The sequence below is a fragment of the Rhamphochromis longiceps genome, linkage group LG4 (genome assembly GCF_057381845.1).
Source record: "Rhamphochromis longiceps isolate RC_006_pf linkage group LG4, R_longiceps_female_GT1.1, whole genome shotgun sequence".
Lineage (NCBI taxonomy): Eukaryota > Metazoa > Chordata > Actinopteri > Cichliformes > Cichlidae > Rhamphochromis > Rhamphochromis longiceps.
The window spans coordinates 35,785,231-35,807,019 of NC_140560.1; the positions used below are offsets into that span (position 1 = coordinate 35,785,231).

The following is a 21,789-nucleotide window of genomic DNA, read 5'->3' on the forward strand; positions in this document are numbered from 1 at the left end:
TCAGGGATCTGCGAGAGTGGCATAGGTGTTCAAACAGCCATTCAGCAGTGTCAACCGGCAGATGGGCGACTGGCTGCATGCGCTGGCCCACTCGTTAGCCACCAGCAGAGGAATCAGGAGAGACGTCGAGGCGACGAGGGTTTTAAAGAGGGGGAATGACTTCAGAGTTTGGATTCATCTCTCTGAAGACGACAGATTTTAACTCTGCGAAATGCAGCGGCGGCGGGACTGGAGACGCCTGCCTCCCAGCTTCCCGCTGCGAGCATCGCTGTTTCCCCGAGTTACCCCCGCCTCTTTATCCTCCGACTCCTCTCTCTCACCACACTCACCTTTTCTCTTTCTTAAACATCACAGGAGCAAATCAGCAGACAAGTGATTGTACAAGTTTTCTCAAGCTTTCAAGAATTACCACCATTTCATCATGGATAATCATAGTTAATAACCCTTCTCATTAAGGAGACGAGAATCACGGGTCATTAATATTGTTAATATCTTCTCCCTTTTCCTTCTCTTCTATCCCCCTCTCTCTCTCTGCACGCCAGAGGGAGTGGAAACAAAAGGATGACTAAAAAAGAGCTTAGCGCGACAGTGATTAACCGATTGGGGTAGATGGACTGTGATGAATCAAAGTTATCTCTCAAATCTTAATAACTGGAATTAGCCCCTGATTAGATGAGCTTTGGCTACAGCGGGGAGTAGTCGGCTTTTTCACTTCAAAGAATCCCGCCCATGTAAACCTGTCCCTCCTTCCAGTGCAGAGCAAAGACAAAAAAAAAGGAGAGCGAAGGATTCAACGAGGCAAATAGGCCAGCGGAAGCTGGAACGATATGCAAATACGACGGGAATCGCAGCAGAGCAAAGGGAATAAAGAGATAACACGAGAGACGCCGTTACACCTGTTCTCCTCCCAGAATTCAGCTGTTTATCTCCCCCTTTTCCTAACATGCTTGGGGTCCACGGGGAGGTGTCAGCGTCTCCGTGACAGGGTCATAATGACAGTGGCGCTCTCCTTCATTTGCATATGTTTGCCATTGTCACAGCGGTCAAGGAATGTCATGTCGAGATTCCTGCATGCTTAAGTAATGGCATTTTGTCCTCACGAGGAACTCTGGCCCCGGTATCATAACCCCTGCCTGCGAGAATGGAAAAAAATTTAAAAAGGTAGTGAATTAACATGACAATCAAACCAATGTTGGCGTTTCTATCCCCACTAGAATCTGGAAAAACGCTCATCTGCAGTCTGAAGAGCAACCCCTGGCGTGACGATTGATTTACGGGTTTGTATGACCAGAATGACAGAACATCCCGCCGTTCAGTTATCGGTTTTCATTCGGTTCAGGTCTTTACCTTCGGTGATCAATTGCAATCTCCAAGCAGCTGTTCAGTAATGGAATATGTACGTCGATTTCACTTTGTTCTGACAACTTTAAAAGAACAAAAAAAGAAAAAGTTCTTTGGCGCGTTTCTGACGAGGTCAAACGGGCACACTGTCTGCTCCCCGTTAATAAACGAGTCTAAACACAAAACTTTGACGAATCCCACAAGTTAATCCAAATTTTGACACCCAGTGCGGAGTAATTAGTCCCAGATGTAAATATCTGTTATGCAACAAAAGCAGCAACGGCACTGAAACAGACAATTATCTCCTCTTACGGCGTTGGCAAAACGCTCCGAGTCTAACCATGTGTAACTGATGGCTTTTTCACAGGGCCTCCGGGCTTATTTGGTCCTTCCTCTCTCTTTTTTTATTTATCTGCATTTTTACCACGCAGCGCCCGAGCCCAGACAGGTTCATTACATGTCACAGGAGTTCAAAGTGATCCTCTGTCTACTCTGTTTATTAAGTGGCGCTCCGGCGTCTCTGAGGTATAGTAACGCTCGCAGTCGCACCGCTAAGAGCAGTCCCATCTCGGTGCGGGGCTCTGCGTGCGGCGCCACCGCTGCAATGTAATGAAGAAATCAGCAAGGGATTGGGGAAAATGAACTCTCCTTCTAATACCTTCATCCGAGGCCGTGGAGCAAATAAGTGCTCCCAATAACAAGGAAAAATCATGTTAGAGCGGATGAAACATATGTGACACGTGAAAACGATTAAGGCTCTCGGAAAAGCGCGGCAGGAGCGCGCGCAAAATCTAAATTGACTCTGACACGGGGCGAGGAAGCCGAGTGTTTATTTTCGCGAATTGATTTTTGCACAAATGAGATGGAAAAATGGGAAGATGGGAGTTTGCAGGGGAGGAAATGTGAGACAAAACAATAACCCACTCCCCAGCCCATTTGAAATCATAAACCTACTGTAGTTGTGAGGAGGACCAGGGTTTGGCTGTGCTGGGGGTGTGATGTGAATCTGCATTCAATTGGGCTGCTTCTGCAATCTCCCCGCTCGCTCTCTCCCTCACTCTCTCTCCCGCTCGCTGTAATTGGTTGACTTGGGGGAGGGGAATAGCCATTGCACCAAATACGTACCTCATCACGAGAAGCTCTGCTGAAGGTGTTTTGTTGTTGTTGTTGTTTACCTCGTCTTAGCTTCTCCTTTCCAGCACACCTTGGATTCAGTGTGTGGCATGTGGTTGTAATTAACACATGCCGCAGCCTCTGGTGAGTGTTAACAGAGAAACTTGGAGTAAGATCATGTGGCTCATCTAATTAAAATGGACCCAGCTAGACAGCCTTTATTTATGCGCCTTCGAGACAAAATGAATGCCAGTTGCCTGTGGAAATCATCTCAGGCCGTCTTTTCGCCTGCCTGCCTGACTGTCTGCGAGCGGGGCTACAATTAACCGAGCATCAGCGGCAGAGCAGGGGGACGACAAGAGGCTTTCATGCAGCTGGCTGAAAACCACTCAGTGTTTCGTTTGTGTTGCATCAACCGATCGGCCTCCGGCGAGCTGCGTTTCGCTTCTCACGACAAACCGCGCTCGGGTTCGTGCCGTGACGGCCGCGTGGGATTTGTCACAAGTTTGCCACTGTCACCGTGAGCCAGTCATTAAAAGCAAATGAGCATCTTTCTAGAGAGGAATGCTCGGCGCATGAGCTTTTAGATGGCACAGGAACCATTTTCAGGCACCGAAAAGCTTTAAAAAATGTTATGTCATCTGTAATCTGACAAAGAAAAGTTGCTTGTGTATGTTTTCCGTGAAGGAATGAGGCGGCAGAGCTGTGTGTTAAGTATTCACGCTGTTTGGGTTATGCAAAAGCGCTGCCGAGCTCTTCATAAATCTACTTGAATTGCTTAATGTATAGAGTGGGGAGGAACATTTCTTGCTTCTTTAGACTATTAGCGTAGTACAGTAGGAAGCGAGTAAAGTAGAAAGGCATCTGCTGAAAAATGATCCAGGCTGTGTGTGACGGAGCTGAAGCCATAAAGCTGCCCACTCCATCACGGCTCCTATCGCTGAGATTGATCAGCCCGCTCCCATTTGAGTGATTTCCCTCCGGATTCAATGCAACGCAATTAGTCGCCCGCCGTATTTTGCCTCCGCGCTGCTCTTTGACCCTCCATCGCACGTATGAGTCAGAGCAGCACTCTGCCGTTATGAGTTCCTCCTAACAGCTCCTGTATTTGCACAGCCCGTCTCCTCTCGGCCTCTCAACACCGTCCCTGCGAGTGCCGCTAAAGAGGATCACGGGTAGCTGGCGAGCGGCCAAGCCCTTGTACCTGCTGAGATGGAATATAGCCTTGACCGTCCACACCGGGGTTAACAGCGAAAGCCTCTCGTCTCTAGCTTTCTGAGCACCGCGCAACGGGATTTTGTGCCAGACTGACAGCCTCGGCGGTGGGCATCGCCACCAGGCCTCCCTCTGACCCCTTTGGCTCCTTATGCTGACTGTAAAAACAAAACTCCGCTCCAGAAGTGATCTCCTTAAGTAAGGGTTTCCAATCCAATTTTACACGAGGAGAGTGCTTAAGATAAGACATAGTGTTTTTTATTGTGCTCTTCAGTAATAGGAGTAGAAAGGGTGAAAGGAGAGATGGGGGAAAGAGGAATGGAAAGGATGGGAGATCGATAAAGGCCGCTCTCTCCGGTTGCCTTTATTCTTCATCGCCGTGCCCGTGGAGATGAGGTTTAGGCGGCTCATGGCTGGAGGCCATGTGGGGAGGGCATTAAAGTGTCGCAAAGGGACCTGGTCTTTTCTCATAAACAGGCCTGCAGGTAGAGAAACACTCACCGGGATCCCGGTCTAACAAGCGCTCATTCGGAGCCATAACGAACAGGAGGGAGAGGGATGTGCTGCGTACCTGCCCGGTTTGTCACGGATGACTTTTCATTAGGCGCCGTGGACGTTTGCCGGGGTCCGCTCGGCCCCAGCCGAAAGGGCGTGCGGTCGCGCTGGGACGAGCACAACTCCCCTGATTTGCGTGGGCCTTTCTTCTTCTCCCAGTTCATTTCCAGTCGAATAACTCGTTTGTCACTTACATCAGAGGAAGGCGAAGATCATACGAGAGCCAGCGCTACTTTGTGTTTCACTAATGAGCCCTGTTCTCTCCGCCTCCTTGCTTTTGCCTTGCTGCCCTTTGAAATGGCAGCGACGTGGTGCTACAGCACTTTAGTAGTTTTCTTTCGCCAATCCCGAGCTCCGGGCTGATGCGCTGTTTGTGTGTCACTTGGCTCCGTCTCAGTCCTTCGCACTTGTTTAAAGCTCAAATGGCAGCAGACCTGACACATATACACTGGCCTGTGTGATCTGTGAATGCAACGATTCAGATTGCGTCCCCAGCTCAGAGGAACACTTTAAGGCAGATGATAGTTTAACAAGTTTAGCGGAACGTGTCGCGGCTAACGCAGCACTAAAGCACGAGAAAGGGGAAAAAATGTCCCTAAACTTAGGAACTGTCAAGTAAATAGCCAAGGAAATAACAAACAAGAAACTAAAACCAGAAGCTCCTCTCGCAGAAAGAGTATACTGAACTTTAAAAAAATGTCATGTTGTTAAGGAAGAGTTTTATTTCAGGAGCAGGAGGATCCGCAGCAAATAAGCTGTAGAAATACAGTCAGCACCTGCTGATTAATGCCATAGTCCACACAAAGTGATTTGCCTACATTCAGAATATCACTTTAAGAAACACCGACTTTCCAAATCTTAGGCACTCTGTCATGTTTGTTCCAGCGTAGTTACCTAAACGGTTTAAGCTGAACGTAATTTGTTTCCAGGCTTCCAGGACGCTGCTGCATGTACCACTCTGCTGGATTGGCATCTAATTGTTATTAATGGCAGACAAGAACAACAATATTTTTTATCTTCAATTTTCTTTTCAGCGTGTAGAGCGTCATTTTTCTTGCTTTATCGATCAACTAATAGTAAATTAAGAGAACCCACCTGTTCACGTGGGGGACCCGAAGGAACGTAGCATCGGTGGGGGTGGGGTGGGGGGGGGGGGAGTTTGAGTAACGCAGTCAGACCTGTAAGGATTTGCGTTTGCGTGCATCGCCACCATGTTTGACAGATGATGCGGTTTGCTTGGGATAATGAGCGCTTCCTCTCCTTCCTCGTGCTCTTCTTGTTCCCTCGCTCATGCACACATTCAGCTGGAACTATGTTCCTAAACGTTCCCAGTGGACTCCGACCTGAGCTCATCTACATGCATGAAAGCGTCTCTCGACTCTGTCGAGGACACGCCTACTTCCTGGAGAGTCTTCTTGACTTGAGGTTTTTTGGGATTTCGTTCATTTTGCTGACCGCGCTCGTTCATAAGCACCAAACTGTGGCCTCTCTTAAGGTTTCTGCAATCATTGCAATTACTCCGAGTAAAACGCGCACGTCGTACGCAAAAACAAACAAAATATGATCCGGTGCAAACACCCGATTGGCTGCGATTCAGTGAGTGTGGCGCTGCATTGTAGTGTGGCACAACCTTTTTGCCGCATGCCTCTGCATATTGCTGCAGCCTCTCCTGTGCCAATGCAGGCATCTCATTGAAAACTAATGAGGACTCAGTGTTTTATTCTAACAGCCTAAAGGTGCCACCATATACTGGATTAAAGCACAATGAGGTTTCCTACAAAAGAAAAAACAGGAGCAAAGATTTGTCCTTAAGCCGTGGATCTAATCTTTACACGACGACGCTTTCCCGATCGTGACAGCGGACACTTAAATTGCATTTGGTAAATTCTTAAAAACACAGATCGGGATACAAGTCCCGACAGTAGCTAAAATAAAAGACGGAGCCCAAGCTTTGATCCCTTTAATGACACGGACGGCGTTTGATGTACAAACACAGCACCTCCTTGTTTCCGAGCTTCCTGTCTCTGCCGGACTGTTGACGTGTCGACAGCTTGCACGGGCTGGTTAAAAGGAGGACAGAGGATCTGGTAGTACATTCAGCTGTCATACCAGGAGGTGCATCCTCTTTTTTTCTTTTTTTTAGGTAACCAACCCCATTCTCCTTTAAAATGGGTGCTTAGAAGTTGAAAATTGCCAACATCAAGAGCTTCCTTGAATTAGGATGCCCTGCAATGCAAGTGTGTTATATAATGCCATGACTGGAGGGAGAGGAAAAGTAGAGCACAGGGGTAGAGATTAAAAAACTTTCTGCATAAAAAGAGAGGAGGGAGGAAGAGATGAGCATAAAAGGGAAAGGGGGGAGGGGTGGGGGATCGAGGGAGAGACAGAGATAGAAATATAGCGTAATGAAAAAGAGAAGGGCGGATTAGGTCAGGCAGGAGTGAGGGTTCACTCTTACAGTGGGAGCAGCCTTTGGGCCTGGCAGGCTGCAGGAGGCTGGTCAATCCTTCGGCTCTCTCAAGGCTCCTCTCTTTTTTCATTTAGATAATGGAGCATTTCCTTAATTGGCAGAGCGCAGTTTAGGCCGGGGTTTGTTTGCCAACACGTCAGAGCAGAATTATTTCCACTACATTTACAGCATAGTGTTGCTCGGCTCTCTCATTAAAACCGCAGGCTCCTCCTGCCCAGATAGGGTTTTTTTTTTTGGAAATCTACAGAAGGAGGCCGAGTAGCAAGGAGGAAGAAAACACATTTATCTACCATCCCTAGTCAGCTTGTCAAGAAAGAGACCGAAACTTCTCGATCTGTTTACCGTTATTGTTTTTCTCCAATCATAAAGACTTACTTCTGGTGCTTTTTTGCCTCCTTTCTTGTCGAGCTTGCATGATCTGTATCTTTAAATTTGATTGAGGGTATTTGCAGGGGGTGTTATTGGATTTCGGCGTTATTGTCTCACCTTTTCCCTCTGTGTTTTTTAATGTTGGGATGGATATCCGCTCCAGCAGCACTGATCTCACCGTTCTGCTCATTAGTCTGGATTCGCAGACCTCGGTGCTTCGTAACAATAAGACACGCACTTCTGTAGTCCAGCCATTACCGAGTTTAACAATGTGCACCAGCCAGAAAAGTCCATTATTTCTGCAGCTCATCATCTCAAGCATCCATACGAGACAAAGGGTCTGTGAAACTGCTTCATTGCAAAGAGCCATCTATCACTTAAGTCAGGAGCAGAGACTACAAAATACACGTGGAACACAGCGCAAACCGAGCAGGAAGCATATGGATGGATCAGAGTTATACAAAGGGCGCGTGCTGCTAGTGACAGGGCTCTGCAACTTTATATATATATATGAGTATATCTCCATCGGACTCAGCCGGCTCACCCTTACCTTTGTAAGACTTCACAAACACAGACGTAATCGATTCTCGGTCCAGTTCCTCAGAAATTCTCTTATTAGTTTGTGGTCAGTCGAGAAAACGTAGGCCTACATTCAGTGTTGCTGCAATTGTTTTATGATCATAGAGTACAACTGTGCAACTGTCTAAAAACTCAAAGTGATAACCTTTATTTGTGGATTTCAGTGCACGAGATTATTCGGTGCAATTTCCTTTTTTTTTTGTCTTTTAAAGATGAAGCATCGACATCCAGGTCTCGACTGTCTTAAAGCACGAGCGTGTTCATTGGGTGTTGAGTAGATGTAGAACATCCATAACATAAGGTTGTTTCTGGGTCTGAAAAATGCCAGAAACCTGCGTTCTTCCCATTTTATTGATATGCAGCAATAAATCAAGTCTGTTTTGAGGTTGGCCAACTGGGTGATTCACAAGTAGCTACTGTACCAGAGCGCAGAGTTTGTGGTTTCTCAGTCAGATCCACTCATAGCTTGTGATGTCCAGTTTCAAAAAACCAAGACCAACAGAAGAAATGCTCAGAAAACAGTAGGCAACACCTTAGATTACGTTCAGTGACTAAGACTGTAAGTACCCTGTATCAAAAACTGAATTTCAAGGTATTTTATTTAAAATTACATATTTGTGTCGCCATCCTTAAAGGCAGGTGCACCAGAGGGTAACAAGTCAGAAAGAAAGTCCTGTCAGCAGTTTGTTAGTAAATTTAGGTGTCGCCTGAGGGGAAGGAGGCACAGTTATACTGTTAGTGATTTTAAGTACTGTGTAATGTGTCTGCAATTTTGCAGAAAAACAAACAATACTATAACAGTACTATCTTACATGTAAAGTATACTGTACTCTTCAGACGCTGTTTTTCAAAGTTATGTTCGAACAGTGACTGTAAAAGAAAAGAAACTTCCACCTGGCTCATAATTATGAGGTCACATACTGTAGGCCTGCAAGTATTTATAGTATTTATTTTTGTATTGTAAGCTGGTAAAGGAGAACGGTCACATTTATATTAGTCAAATAAAGCTTTGGTCGTGCACATTATCATGAAGAAAATTAAATAAAGATATAAAAATCTGCCCTAAAGAGTAAAGCCAACGTACGTAAAATTACATAAAATTACTTACAACATATTTATTTCTTCTTTTACTGTAAAATTCTGACTCGGTGTCTGATTTTAGCATCAATATCTTTCAGTATTGGTATAGGTAATAATTTTATTGCATTTTCAAATAAAATACTTTGAAATTCTATTTAATTACAGGGAATCACACCCTTAGTCCTGGGCTGTGATACAAGTATTACCAAACAGTAAAACAGTCGGCGCCACGGGTAACTACATCCATCTTTTATCTACAGTTTATGAAAAACACTACTGACAGAGACATGTCTGTACTGACTAAAAGTACAAAAAGGTGCAAACAAATGCTTGTTCACATTGTTTTTCTCTGCTCACGGTTTTTCGTAATTTAAAGAAGATTTCTGCAGATTTATTCCGTTTATTTAGCCAGAGGCCGTGCAAGCCTCGAAAATAAAACTGCCTGAATCTGAAATTTCAAGGCGGCAGAAACAGAATTAGAGAAAAGTAATCTTTCTAAAACTCTTTAAAAAAGTCCACACGATAACCGGAGACAGAAACAAAGACGGGGGTGGCGAAGAGCAGGAGAGCTCATAAAGCAAAAAGTATGAAAGTGGAGCTTGGAGAGGGAGCAGCTGCTGGTTTAACAGACCTGTCATTGAAATCAAAGGCCCTAATCAAAATTTTATCAATTAATTGATCTTTCCTCCTGTGCTTTGCCACAAGTGCAATTGAGATTCCCCATGACTCTTGCCCCTCCAACAGCAAGCCATGCTCTACAACATAAACTGTGTTCATTAGAGAAGATCAAGGATTTCTCTAATATGAGCTGAGATGTGATATGATGGCTGTTTCCCCCCGACTTAGTTGGTGTGCAGGACATCTCTCCCTGGTTGCCTTCCATATCACACCAGGGATCTTTGCGCTTCTTTCATGCTGGTTTTACAAGTCAAACAACCTACTTTAAGTTTAATTTTAACCGTAGTTCTAACACCTGCCTCCTGCTGTGCGTTTTCCACAGGGTAACCAAGAGGCCACCAACCCCCCAGAAGCGATGGCCCAGCCGTACACCCCAGCCCAGTACCCGCCTCCCCCACAGAATGGCATTCCCGCAGAGTTTGCGGCACCTCACCCGCTCCCGACGCAGGACTACACCGGGCAGAGCCGGGTGCCCGAGCACGCCATGACCCTCTACACGCCCACACAGACGCACAGCGAGCCGGCCGGCACTGACAACAGCACGCCCGCCACCACGACCGCACCGGTCAGTGTCCTTCACCACCTGCAAACACTGTTCTCAACACGCTGTCAGCAAGTAAAATATCTTCATATTATCTTTTTTATCCGTATTATTATAACGTTACAAATGTCCGACTGTTCTTCCCGTGACTGGTTTCTTCCGTCTGCTTACCAGTGTGAGCTTAGCCAAATGCTGTGATTTCTCTCGACTCATTTCCTCTCCCTTGTTTCACTGAGAAGTGAGCCTGTTGTTTAATATTCAGTCAATATTTACATGATCTGTCCTTGCCTATAACTCTCCAGTTCTGCCCTCTTTGTATATTGACAGAAAAGTCTGTGTGCATGCAGGAAACTTTTTCAACAGATCCCAAATCACAGCATGTAAAGTCTTCAAACTTTTCGGCTCCAGTATAAAAACATTTTGGAAGTAAATGTGGCCTTGACAAGCACGATTCAAATAACTGGAACCAAATAACATGTAACGTACGGAAAACTGAGGAAAAACTGGTGCAGTTTGGAGCATAAACTCTCATTCAGAAGCACGACCCCTTAAATCGCTGCAAATTAAACCCCATGTTTGACAGAAGAATAGTACAGCGGCAGTAAATCAGAAGTCAAACCTAAGAAATGGTCAAAACAAGATTGTAAAAATTGTTCAAAGCTTAAAAAACATCAGTCCAAACATCTCACAAATAATTAGGTCACTGGCAAGAAGTCAGCAGCATGACTGGATACATAAAAAGTATCCTAGAGAGGCTCAGTCTTTAGAAGGGAAGAAGGGGAAGATGATAATGTATCTCAGGAAAATGCTGCAAAGAATTTGGCAATTTCGTTCTGTTATGTACCATAGATGATGAAAAGATTAAGAGCATCAAGAGAGATCTCTGTACGCAAGGGACGAGGCTGAAAACAATTTCATTTTCAATATTGTAATCTGCAATCTGCATTATAAACACATCTGATTCTGAGGTGCAAATCACTGCATGGGCTCAGGGGCACTCTGTGAATACAGCGCGGTGCTGCGGCCATAAATCCAAAAGTCTACCATGCAGGGGAAACACGGTGGTACTGTAACAGCAGCAGAAGTACATATTAACATCATATATCACACACACATGTTATGTGCATTTCTGGATTTGTTGATAAAAAGATCTCCCTTCCTCAACCGATCAAATAACTTCTACACTGGCTTCTTCTCTTTATTATAACGTGTGCTAAAGTGGTTCTTAGTGCAGGATTTGCATTGCCTTCATTACTGTCAGTGATTGTGATTGAATATTTCCTAAAGTTAGGAGTATAAAGTGTACAAAGGAAGCTGCTATTGTGCAAACAAATGGGTTTTATTCTGCTGAAGCACACGTAACACTGAGTGGGTGTGTTAACAGTAAATTTGTGGTTTGTACTAAGAAAATGATTTCATCTGTTGTATGAGCAGCTGATGAGCTCAGAAATGAAGCTAACTCACAACCCTAAAAGCTGCAGTTCAAAAAATGACCACTTGAGGCTGGCTCATGAAATATATGCATAATAAAAGATGGAGCTAAGCTTACCAATAGGGATGGGTATCATTTAGGTTTTATCTGATACCAGTACCAAACCGGTACTTTTGAAACGGTGCCGGTGCTTGAACGGTGCTCAAACCGGTGCTTAAAAGAATGGAGAACACAAAATTGGTCCAAAAATCTCTCATGTTCAGCTGGTTTTTTGTAAAAAGATAACAATGTTAGCCTTTTCTGCAGCTATGGGGCATATATGGTATCACTCTTGGCTGGAAGCAGTGCTTAAACAATGGAAAAAACACAAACTTTGTCCAAAATCCTCTCATGTTTAACTGTTTTCCACTTTTTCTTTGGTCATTTTAGCCTTTTTGGCCAGGGTGAAGGGAGCATCTGCCATCAAACAAGAAGACAGCCGCATGAAGCTATGATGATGTTTGCTAGTTCACCTTACATGCATTAATGTAATAACGTGGTTAGCCTACTCAACGTAAATTACACACGAACAACATTAAGCTACTCACGCAGAGAAGAACGGCTGCTGCTGCATCATCATCCTCATCATTTCTGCTACACTGGCAGGGCTAGGGGCCAGGACTCTCCCCTTCGTGTTTTTGGGGGATGTTGCTCCGGGTCCGATAACAGGCAACCCACCCGCAGTAGATGCGCTCGGTGTGAGGTCTCGCAGCAAGCTATCAAATACGGCGCATTTCTCGGCTTTTAAAAAAAACGCTATGCGTCGCCAGATTCGAGGTGTTACCTCCTTTGACAGTATCACAGTATCAGCTTAAAGCACTTGTTGCAGGCTGCTGAGTTTGCATCTTTTGCTGTGAAGTACAGCCAGACTTTGACCGCTTCGCCTCGGACATTTTTAATCTGTAGCTCTGCTCTAAAAGAACGTACGTACCTGGACCCGCCTACTATCCTTGGAAACGTAAAATGATTGGCTAGAATTCAAAGTGTATGACATCTCAGGAAAAAAAAGCACCGAAATGTGTGCTGCTTTTCGGTCTGGTTACTACCGTTTATGTCAGAACCGGTACCCATCCCTACTTACCATAATTAGAAAACAAAACTAATTTGACCAAAATGAGTTCCTGAATCTATAAAATCTGCAGGAGAGTGTTCACAGAGGTCACGAGAGAAAGCAGCTTCCAGTAGATGTTAGTAGGTCTACATACGCTTCAGTGTTAAAATACCCAACTTTAGACTGTTATTGCTTGCTTTTTAGGTCTGTCTAAGACGTCTGCAGTCCAGTTTTAGTGTGAGGACTTATAGTATTAGTCTGTTATTTGGACTTATCAGCAACTGCGTGTTTGGTTGACTAATACTGTTTTGGAAAGCAGGCAGGTGACTAAACTCGCTTGCTTTCTCATATAACTACATGAATTTGTCCAGTTATCATAATATCCTGTTCAAAAAAAAGTATGTATAGCAAAAAAAGCCAGCCCAGAATGAACCACATGTGAGATTATCACTGCTACACCCATGTTTTGTATACTGTCTATGAGCTGAATGCACCAGAATCCTGTAATTACCCGTTCTGGCCACAGAGGTCACTGTTTCTACTGTTCAGAAAAAGCTGCATATTCTTACTTTAACATGCAAATCTGGCCTATTTTTGTTATTGTAACATATTTGCATTTTTCAAAAGCCTTAATTAACTTTTTCTCTCTCTTATGTTTACATAAGTAGTAAGTGAAATTTTTGGCCCCAACCCTTGTTGCCCATTTTTTTTAGGTCATTTTTCTTCCCCCCCTCTTTTTTCAGACACTAATTTGAATGTTTCCTGCATCACAGACACAAAAACAGCCCGTGTTATTAAAAGGTGAGGGTTAACAGTGAGAGTCGCACGGCTGCACATTCATGTGCAGCAGCAGCAGCAGGCTTTGATGTTCAGGCCAAGCTCGGCGCCTGACGATGCGCTGCTAAAATGAAAGCGCATATCTGAAGAACCATTAGGGGGCTCCCAGAAAAACATGTCAACCTGAGCTGTTTTATTTATTTGCGTGAAGGAGATTTGACATGCTTTCGACATGAATGATTCAGGCTCTCTGAAAGGAGGACACGCCCTTCTCCCTCCGTTAAAGGAGCAAAAGAAAGAGATGCACTTTTCTCCAGCAGCCAAAACCAACAGCTGCTTAGTGAAATCAGCTAATTATCTGTAACTACACCCGGGCGTTTGAGATTTTTCTTTCGAACATAAGACACCGTCGTCTGTGCCAGGACATGATAATGCTCCTGTTTTCACTCCATCATGAGAGTGCATGCCTCTAAAGCGTTGGCACTCAAAGGAGAAAACAAACCTCTGGCAACGGATTGTGAGAGAAATTCTAAATTATATAGCATACACTTCGTTCTTGTGCGCTTACATAAAATGCCTTGACCTGAGATTTACCTTCACAAGGGGTAGATGCAGATAAAAGGGAGAACGCTTAGCTTCGAACTTAAGAGGCGCGTCTAGAAAGACGGATAGTGCCGGCAGAGATGAAAAAAGCGGGACCTGCGTACCTCTTTTTCTCCTTTAGTATGAAAACACCTGCTGCTAGAGGTCAGCGTGAGGCCACAGCCCTGCTGAGAGGCATCGGGGTCGCTCATGAAGAGCACCTTTAATAACTCGATTTTTCCCAGCCTCACAATTACGGTGCAGCCATGAATATTTGGGGGCAGAAAAGTGCTTATACAGCATAAGCAGGGCGATAGCACTGCACGTCGTATCATCATCGGCCTGTAATGTGGCAATGTTTGATTTGAAGATTTGTGCGACGCACTCGGACCGCTCTGTGGTTATGCGCTGCACTTACAGTAATGGCTGGGACACGAGAATTTAAAGTGAGGAGAGACTTGGCAGGAGGTTTAGTCTCCTCCTCCTCCTCCTTCCCACCACTCCCCTCCGCTCTCTATCGCTCGCCGTCTCCACTCTCTCTCCATTTCGCATTTGATTTCATTTCATCTGTTCACCCGCTGTGAAGAGAGCCCAGTGATGGTGGCCATGGAGAGATGAGAGCTCGCCTCATCTTCCTTCATGTTCTCCCCTTCTCGCGCGATCTTCATTCTCTCCATCCACGCTCTCCTCACTTCCACCCGTCTTTTCTCCGAGAGGACGGAGGGACGAGATTAGTGGGGTGTAAACAGAGAGTCTAATCCCCGGGGCTGGTGGGGTAGTGTCGCCCACCGCTGCGTTCCCCAGCTTTAATGACAGACCCAGCCTGTTTGCTGTGGGTGTCACAGACGGGCCCGGGCGCCTTTGATTAGGGCACCCTGCAGAAACACAGATTGAGGGAGCAGATCAGCTACTCGCTGCGAATCTCCCCCCTAAGTTCCTCCTCCCTTGACTCGACTCTGCTGCGCTCAGCTCCTCTACCCCACGACGATGCTTTACTCTGCACATCTTCTCGACTTAAAGACTTAAAAAGAGTCAAGAGAGAGAAAATTCAGTGAAACGTATGGATTCTGTGCGAATTCCCTGCAGAGAACGGAGAGTGTGTATGTTTTAATGAGGCAGGGGGACTGTCTCCACTTCTTTCTCTCTGCTTCTGTGTCTCCAGTCCACCGTCTATACTGGGAAGGTGGCGTTGTCCAGAGTCAGACCTCTGGGACCTCGCTCTGTGCCATGTTCAAACAAGCTGACTTGAAAGCAGTCGACTTGAGGAAGAGAGGCAGCCCCCAACTTTCTCCAAATCCTTAGAGATGAGGGTAGCAGAGGGCTGCCAAGGAGCTCTGCTCGAGCAAAAAAAAAAAAACTGAGCTCGTTATCTGGCTCAGTTCAAATAGTCTGAGGTTTGGTTGAATTTCATGAGTAATCATTCTCTTTTCAGATAACAAATTAAGGCAGTGGCGTTAGGGCAGCACTCAATTCCAGATTTTTCACAGCCCGTGTCAGCGGCACGAAGACTTTCCAAAGGGTATTCTGGGGGACTGTGATAACATAGACGCGCACACAAACACACAGGGGCATGCAGAAAACATGGGCGAGCACACGCACACACGCTCATCTCTCACAAGCTGTGTTTAAGGGATCGAGACACCACCAGGGTGTAGCTTTCAGAGACACTGCTGATGGCAGCATGTAGGCCGCCATTAAAAGGGGATGACTGTGTTATCTGTAAGTGGGAGGAGTCGCTTACTTCCCCCTGGTGTAAATTCCCTTTTCAAAGATATCCTCAGTGTTCCCTAAAATAAATACTCTCCTGGATCGTTTAAAGGATGAGGATGCTGTTATTCTATTATCGTCAGCAAACGGGTGAATCCCACGAAAAGGCCAAAACTGACAGCACGATAGCCCGTCTCTCAAAGCTTGCTGCCCGAACCCTCTCAAGACGCAACTCACAGAAACGCCGCTCACAAATATAGAGGCTCGGTAATGTCCCGAAACATCTGGGCGCCGTAGTTTTTAGCAATTGTGAGATAAACAACGCATTTGTCGGGGACTATTTTCAGCTGTGCATTAATGCGGAGTCGGGTCTCTAGTGAGTCTTTAGAGCAGCAAGAGTTCCCAGCTACAGTACATAGTGTGTCCTTTATAATGAAGATGCACGTCAGCCGGTCCGACGCAGAGGTTCACTGGTGTGTTTTTAAAAGTTTTCAGAACAATAAGATGTGTCGAGTCACAGAGTTGTGCACAAAACCAACACGACGCACGTCACGAACGTGAAGGAGACCTTGTGACGCTGTCGAAGTGTCGGTCTAATTAATCGAGACCACATGCAGAAATAACCTTTAAGAGAACGTAGATGTCCTTTTCAAAATCTAAATAGATTGAAATATGAGCATGTGTTGCCACCACAATCATCGCCCAGACGGTGTCCAGAAAATGGGCTTCCTCTCAGCTAATTAGAGGCACTGAACTGGACCTCTCGACTGCGTCTGTGCTGTTGTTGCCTTTTGGAGCATTTTAATGGAATTATCTGACAAATAATTTGGCCCGTTGTGTGGTTAATGCACCAGATGGTCCAAGAAGTCTGTGCTCCAATTTTGGTGACTATAGTGTTTTAGTACCCTTTTTTAGCTTGTTACTTAACACGCTAAAAGCAGATATCTCTGTCTGTGCGATGCACCTGTACAGTTAATGAATGCAGCTTGTCACATTAGCTCGCTAGCCTTCGCTGATAACTTGGCACTTCACCCGCGGGTCTAAATGTGGCTTCTGGCTCAAGAAAAGCGAGATGGAAGCGGCCAAAACACTAATGTCCGGGCTTTAAAATGCAGAATCCATAACGTAGTGGGTGACATCACACCGGCAGCATCTGTCTTGTGTGTGTGGTTTTCATACCGGCTGCCACGAGGGCATTACACATGCGTCATCGATATTTTCCTTGGCCTCAAGTGCAGTGATACAGTTTGGATTAGCTGTCAAACCCGATGCAAGTGAGCCCAACCCTAAATGTAAAATTTATCCCCACTGATGCTTCTTACCAACCAAAACATACCTCAGAGCTGAAGTGGGCTTCTCAGCTTTTGATTCTGCAGAGTTAGTTGAGAGAGGAGACTTTCACGTTTCTGAGCTTTATTAGCGCCGAAACAGCCTATCGCAAAAGACAATCTATTGGTCTCGGTGTTGCCGGCGTGCTGAAAATGACTCCTCCATCTCAGACTTGTTTATATGAATCGAAGGGAGATGGTGGTGGGGGCTGATCCTCCACTCCACACTTAACTCCCTGCTCTCTCAGGTGATGGAAAGGTTATATTTGCAGCTTCTTTAGAAAAAGAAAACAAACGGCGAAGGACTGGAAAAGGAAAATAATGAATTAAACCTCTGGCATTATAATTCTTGAGAGCGAAGACTCAGAAACCCCCCACCCCAGCTCCTATTTAATCGGATGTAATCTACCTGCTTGGCAGCATTCCAATCAGATAGTTTCAATTATGCTCTTGTAATGCCACTCTGCGAGGAGGGGGAAAGTGCTGAGCAGAGCACTTTGCAGGCGATTTGCAAATAACAGCAAGGGAGTCTTTTAGAGAAATGACTGAACAGGAAGCCGGAGAGTTGCCGGAGTTGACAGCTCTCTCACTCTTAGGTTTGCTGGCTTTGGCGGTGACGGCATGTTTTGCATCCCGCCGCCTCCTGCCCGTGACAGCAGCTGTCGGGACAGTAAAGCGCCGCTGAAGGTGGCCTCCTATGGTAATACGGAAGTAATTATTTTCCACTGCTGCACCAGCGTCTCACAACCAGGCAGGTCGGAGCCTCGGGAGCAACGTGCAGAGGCAGCCGTCGCGGATCGCGGTGACACTCGGAGTTACTGAGCTAGCAGGACACGGTCCGAGGCGCTCGGGAGTCGGCGTTCAGTATTTGTGTTCTCCATATGTGTACTTGCCCCCGGTGTCGGGGTGTGCCGCTGGCCTGTCAGAGCGTCGAGCCAAAGTTAATCTGGATGTCTGCAAACACGCGACTGTGCCTGCCGTGATAAAAAGCCGGGCGGAGGAGCTGGAGGACAGCGGTGCTCTGTAGTCTGGCAACATACGCTAAAGGTCGATAGTGTCATGTGTGACCGATGAAACAGATTGACCCGCGGGGCTGTGGTACCTTGTCACCCTCCACGGTCCCGGCATCTGTCTGCAATGTGTCACCCCCGGGGCCCAACATGGCTACTCAGGCTATTAACCTCCAGCGCGCGAGGACACGGCAGAGTTAAGACCCGTCCACCCGTCTCTCTCTGTCACAAATCCACTCCTTAGTAGCCGGCCGGCCGACCGAGTGCATTTCCCGCCTCTCGCGTCCTCTATCACTTGTTAACCTCTGGTCAGAGCAGGCGGGACTTAGGAAGCCGCCGCCACGAGTGCGCCCTACCTGTACGGCTGCAGGGGAAGACAAAGCGGGACCTTGAATCAAACAACTGTCACTGCTAACAATGTATGTCACCATCTCGGAATGGGCCATAAAAACCAAATAAATGACGGCCATTACAGTGGAGATTGTGATTATGATAATGAGAATAATAAAGGCGATCATCATTACGATCATGATGATAATGATAATACTGTGATGATGAATTATAATGAATAAATCCCTACCCCATTTCCTAAATGGTGGGAAATGTATCACTACGAGAGGCCTGCAGCCATCTGACAGCCTCGGAGCGGCGTGAGGGTTATCGGCGTGTGCGTGCGTGTCATTCGAACCGCTTGTACTCTGGCTACGGCCTACTCTCTTTTCACGCCTGTATCAGTACAAGATTGCATCCGTGTATGTGACTTCCCAGTCAGAGCATAGTGTGTGTGTGTCATGCTCAGAGAGCACTTCCCAGGAGACCTGGCAGTTTACATATCACATTCAAACAGCTTTTGTTCTCGATATCTGCCACTTCCACTCTCTCGTTGCTCGTTCTCCCCTCTCCTCTCTCGCCGTTTCTTTATTTAGTATCTTACCAGAGGCTCTGGCTCTAAATCAGCCTTCGTTTTATTGTTTGTTTTTTTTTAATATGCTTGCTTTTGAGAAATGGACACTGTCTCTAACACACAAAAAAACCACAGCATTTATCTTTTCTTGATGAGTGACCTCTTGTGGTCATGAGAGCAATTACTTTTCCTCTCTGAGAGACAAATAGGAATTGTGCAGTGCTGCTTCACACTAAAACTTTATTTGAAATTGTAGTGAATGGCTTGTAGTTCACTTCTTGTCGCTCACTAACAGTCGGCACTTTCCAGAGTTGAAGTATAGAAATGCCAACACCTACGACGCTGTGTGTGTTTGTGTGTGACCCTTTATTACCAGCGTGTTTCATATGACGCCAGTGCATGCAGACCCCCCCATGTGTACCTCACCTGTTTACCATGCAGATCACTGTCACCAGAAGAACGAGATCATTTGTGTTTATTTTGCTTAATATATACTTTATTTATTGTTTGTGCTTTCTGGTGCAAATGAATAAACACAACTTTGTTCATGTGCCCAGTTAGTGTGAGGTGATAGAGTTTAGTGTAGGTTTCCTGGTGCAGTGATATCGTACCACTGTCACAACCCCAGGACGTCACTGCACCTCTGCTGTTTGCTGAACAGCTGGCACTTCTATTTTTTATGCTAAGCTAACCTGGATTCTGTTTAATGGCCAGCAGGAAGCGACTCACCTTTCGACAAAAAGATGTCAGACTTTACAGAATCGATGAGAAAATGCTGATTTGACTTGTGATTTATTCTCTGCATAATTAACCCCTAATTTTATTTTTGTCATTTCATAGCCTGATGGTCATTTTGTAAATGATGGCTCCATTTAGAGTAAAACAGAACATAAAGCAGAGTAGGCTTTAAAAGCAGGACTGGGCTATTTATTTTCCCAAGAGGCCGCATGAGAAATTGGGACTCTCGTGGAGGGCCACACCAATAAGCTGAACTCAGTTCTGCTCACTATTAATTTTCCCTCTTTGCAAACTCATCGGTGCGACGCTCCACAAGAGTCCCAGTTCCTCATGTGGCCTCTCGGGAAAATACAGTTCCCAACCCTGCCTTCAAGCACGACTTTAAACACATCGGTTGGTTTGTGTTTCAGCTACAGAAACATCAAGATGTTACCTTTAAAATCAGGCCTTACAGTTCTTCTATGATGGGTTGTTTTTTATTTAATATGCAAAGTCATTGAATATTCCACAGAAAGAGGATCCATCCTTAGGTTGCACGCATCCCAGTGGATGTCAACATTTCTAAATCTCAAACCAAATGTTTTAAAACAGGAATCCACTCAAAAATGGCATATGTAAAAAACAAACCAACAACAGCTAACATCCATTTTTTATATGCAGTCTATGCTTCTGGCTCCAGCTCGATACTTGCTGCTCATATACTGATGCTGTTTGTTACCATCTAAAACGAATATTTTGATAGTTTTAGCCAAATGTTTAGTGGCTTAAACTTTAACCACAGAGCGAGCAGGTCAGAAACCACTCATTTGATCAATTTGCATAAAACACATTTTCAGAAAACACTTACCGGCAACCTATTGACCAAATACAAAGACGGACCGATGTCAGAGCAGTGCATACGAAGGGAGGATAAGCTGAGCAGTTAACCAATGAGGTTTCGTCCATAGAAAATAAAACTGCCTCAAATACGAGGTCCATCTAAACAGACAAGCCACCAGCACCCTCGGTGAAATTCATCACGGGTGTCACAGAAAGAAACAAGTGGAATTTGTCACTGACATCAGACACGTCATTTATATAGAAATGTCAGCGCAGCATTCGCATAATGATGGAAACAACAACGCTGAGGGCTTTGGGCCTCGCACTCTGATGGCTGTGTGCAAACGTCACCAATAATGTGTCTTTAGTCTAGACATGTCAGGGCTCTGTGGGATCTATATCCACGCCTTTTTGTCAGCGCCTTCAATCTTCCCTGTTGCTCAAGAGCTAAGTGCAAGAGATTAATAAGTGGATTTGTAATGCACAACCTCAGGTTTGACACTATAAGTCATAGGCTGTTTATCGCTTTGGCTTTCTCGCCCGATTGAAAAATAGCAGACGCCGAGGAAGTCAGTCAGCCAGGCCTCCCACCCCGCCCCGTACCCTGCCACCCTCCTGTTTCAACCCCCTCTTCTCCTATACTTCATGACCAGGAGGTACAGTATACTGTAGCAGCTAATGAGCAGCTTGTGTCTTTCCTCTGTTTGTTTCCCTCTGGCAGACAGATGATGTGACGCAAACAGAGGGCTCTCAGCAGCTCCAGCTCCAGCACTCAGACTCTTCAGAGAAGCAGCAGCCCAAAAGGTTACATGTCTCCAACATTCCCTTCCGCTTCCGGGACCCTGACCTAAGGCAAATGTTTGGGGTGAGTACCTCGGAGAAAAATTTCAAAATATCACACCTTGGCTCTGCCGTTGCCTCGTTTCCATCCAGAACTTTGAATCCCAGGAGCTTTTTCCAAGGAACTAAAATGTTTTTGCTTCCCCCCCCCCCCCAGTTACATAAATGACTTTCTCGCTGCTTTTATCTTATTGTGGGGGTTATATTACTTAAACCATATCTTCATTGTTACTGGGATGTGATCAGATTAATTCTTGTTGCTTCTGGATTTCTTTTTAATTCAGTGGGAAGTGTAACTATAAAGCACAAAGGCATGAACATCATTGGTCTGTTGGGCATCTTTGTAAACATGTTGCATGTTTATGCTGCACCAACATGATGGAGCCACATTAGAAGTCTCTGTCTCTCTCCTCTGCTCCGTGTTTGGGCCAAGCTGCAGATCTGCATTTCTTTCGGATGGCAGAGCCGAGCTGCAGTACACACACACACAGCAGAGCAGCCACATTAAATAGATTAAAGCCCTTCAGTTACATGCACGTGTAATACAGCAATGCTTCACTTTTCTGCACGTTTGCTTTGAAACAATCAGAAGATGCCGTTTTATTTTCCTGATGCCACGCT

General features: G+C 45.6%; 1 protein-coding gene across 4 annotated transcripts in view; it reads left to right on the forward strand.

The window, feature by feature from the left end:
* The window catches only part of LOC146672215 (RNA binding protein fox-1 homolog 3-like), a 328,681-nt gene that overhangs the window by 280,823 nt on the left and 26,069 nt on the right, over positions 1-21,789 (forward strand). For 3 of the 4 annotated variants that reach the window (XM_085404746.1, XM_085404748.1, XM_085404747.1), the window contains 2 exons: positions 9,723-10,016; positions 21,050-21,193. In XM_085404746.1, coding sequence (XP_085260872.1) covers positions 9,723-10,016; positions 21,050-21,193 — 438 coding nt within the window. The remainder of the gene's footprint in view (positions 1-9,722; positions 10,017-21,049; positions 21,194-21,789) is intronic. The other variant, XM_085404745.1, reaches the window with a different exon arrangement.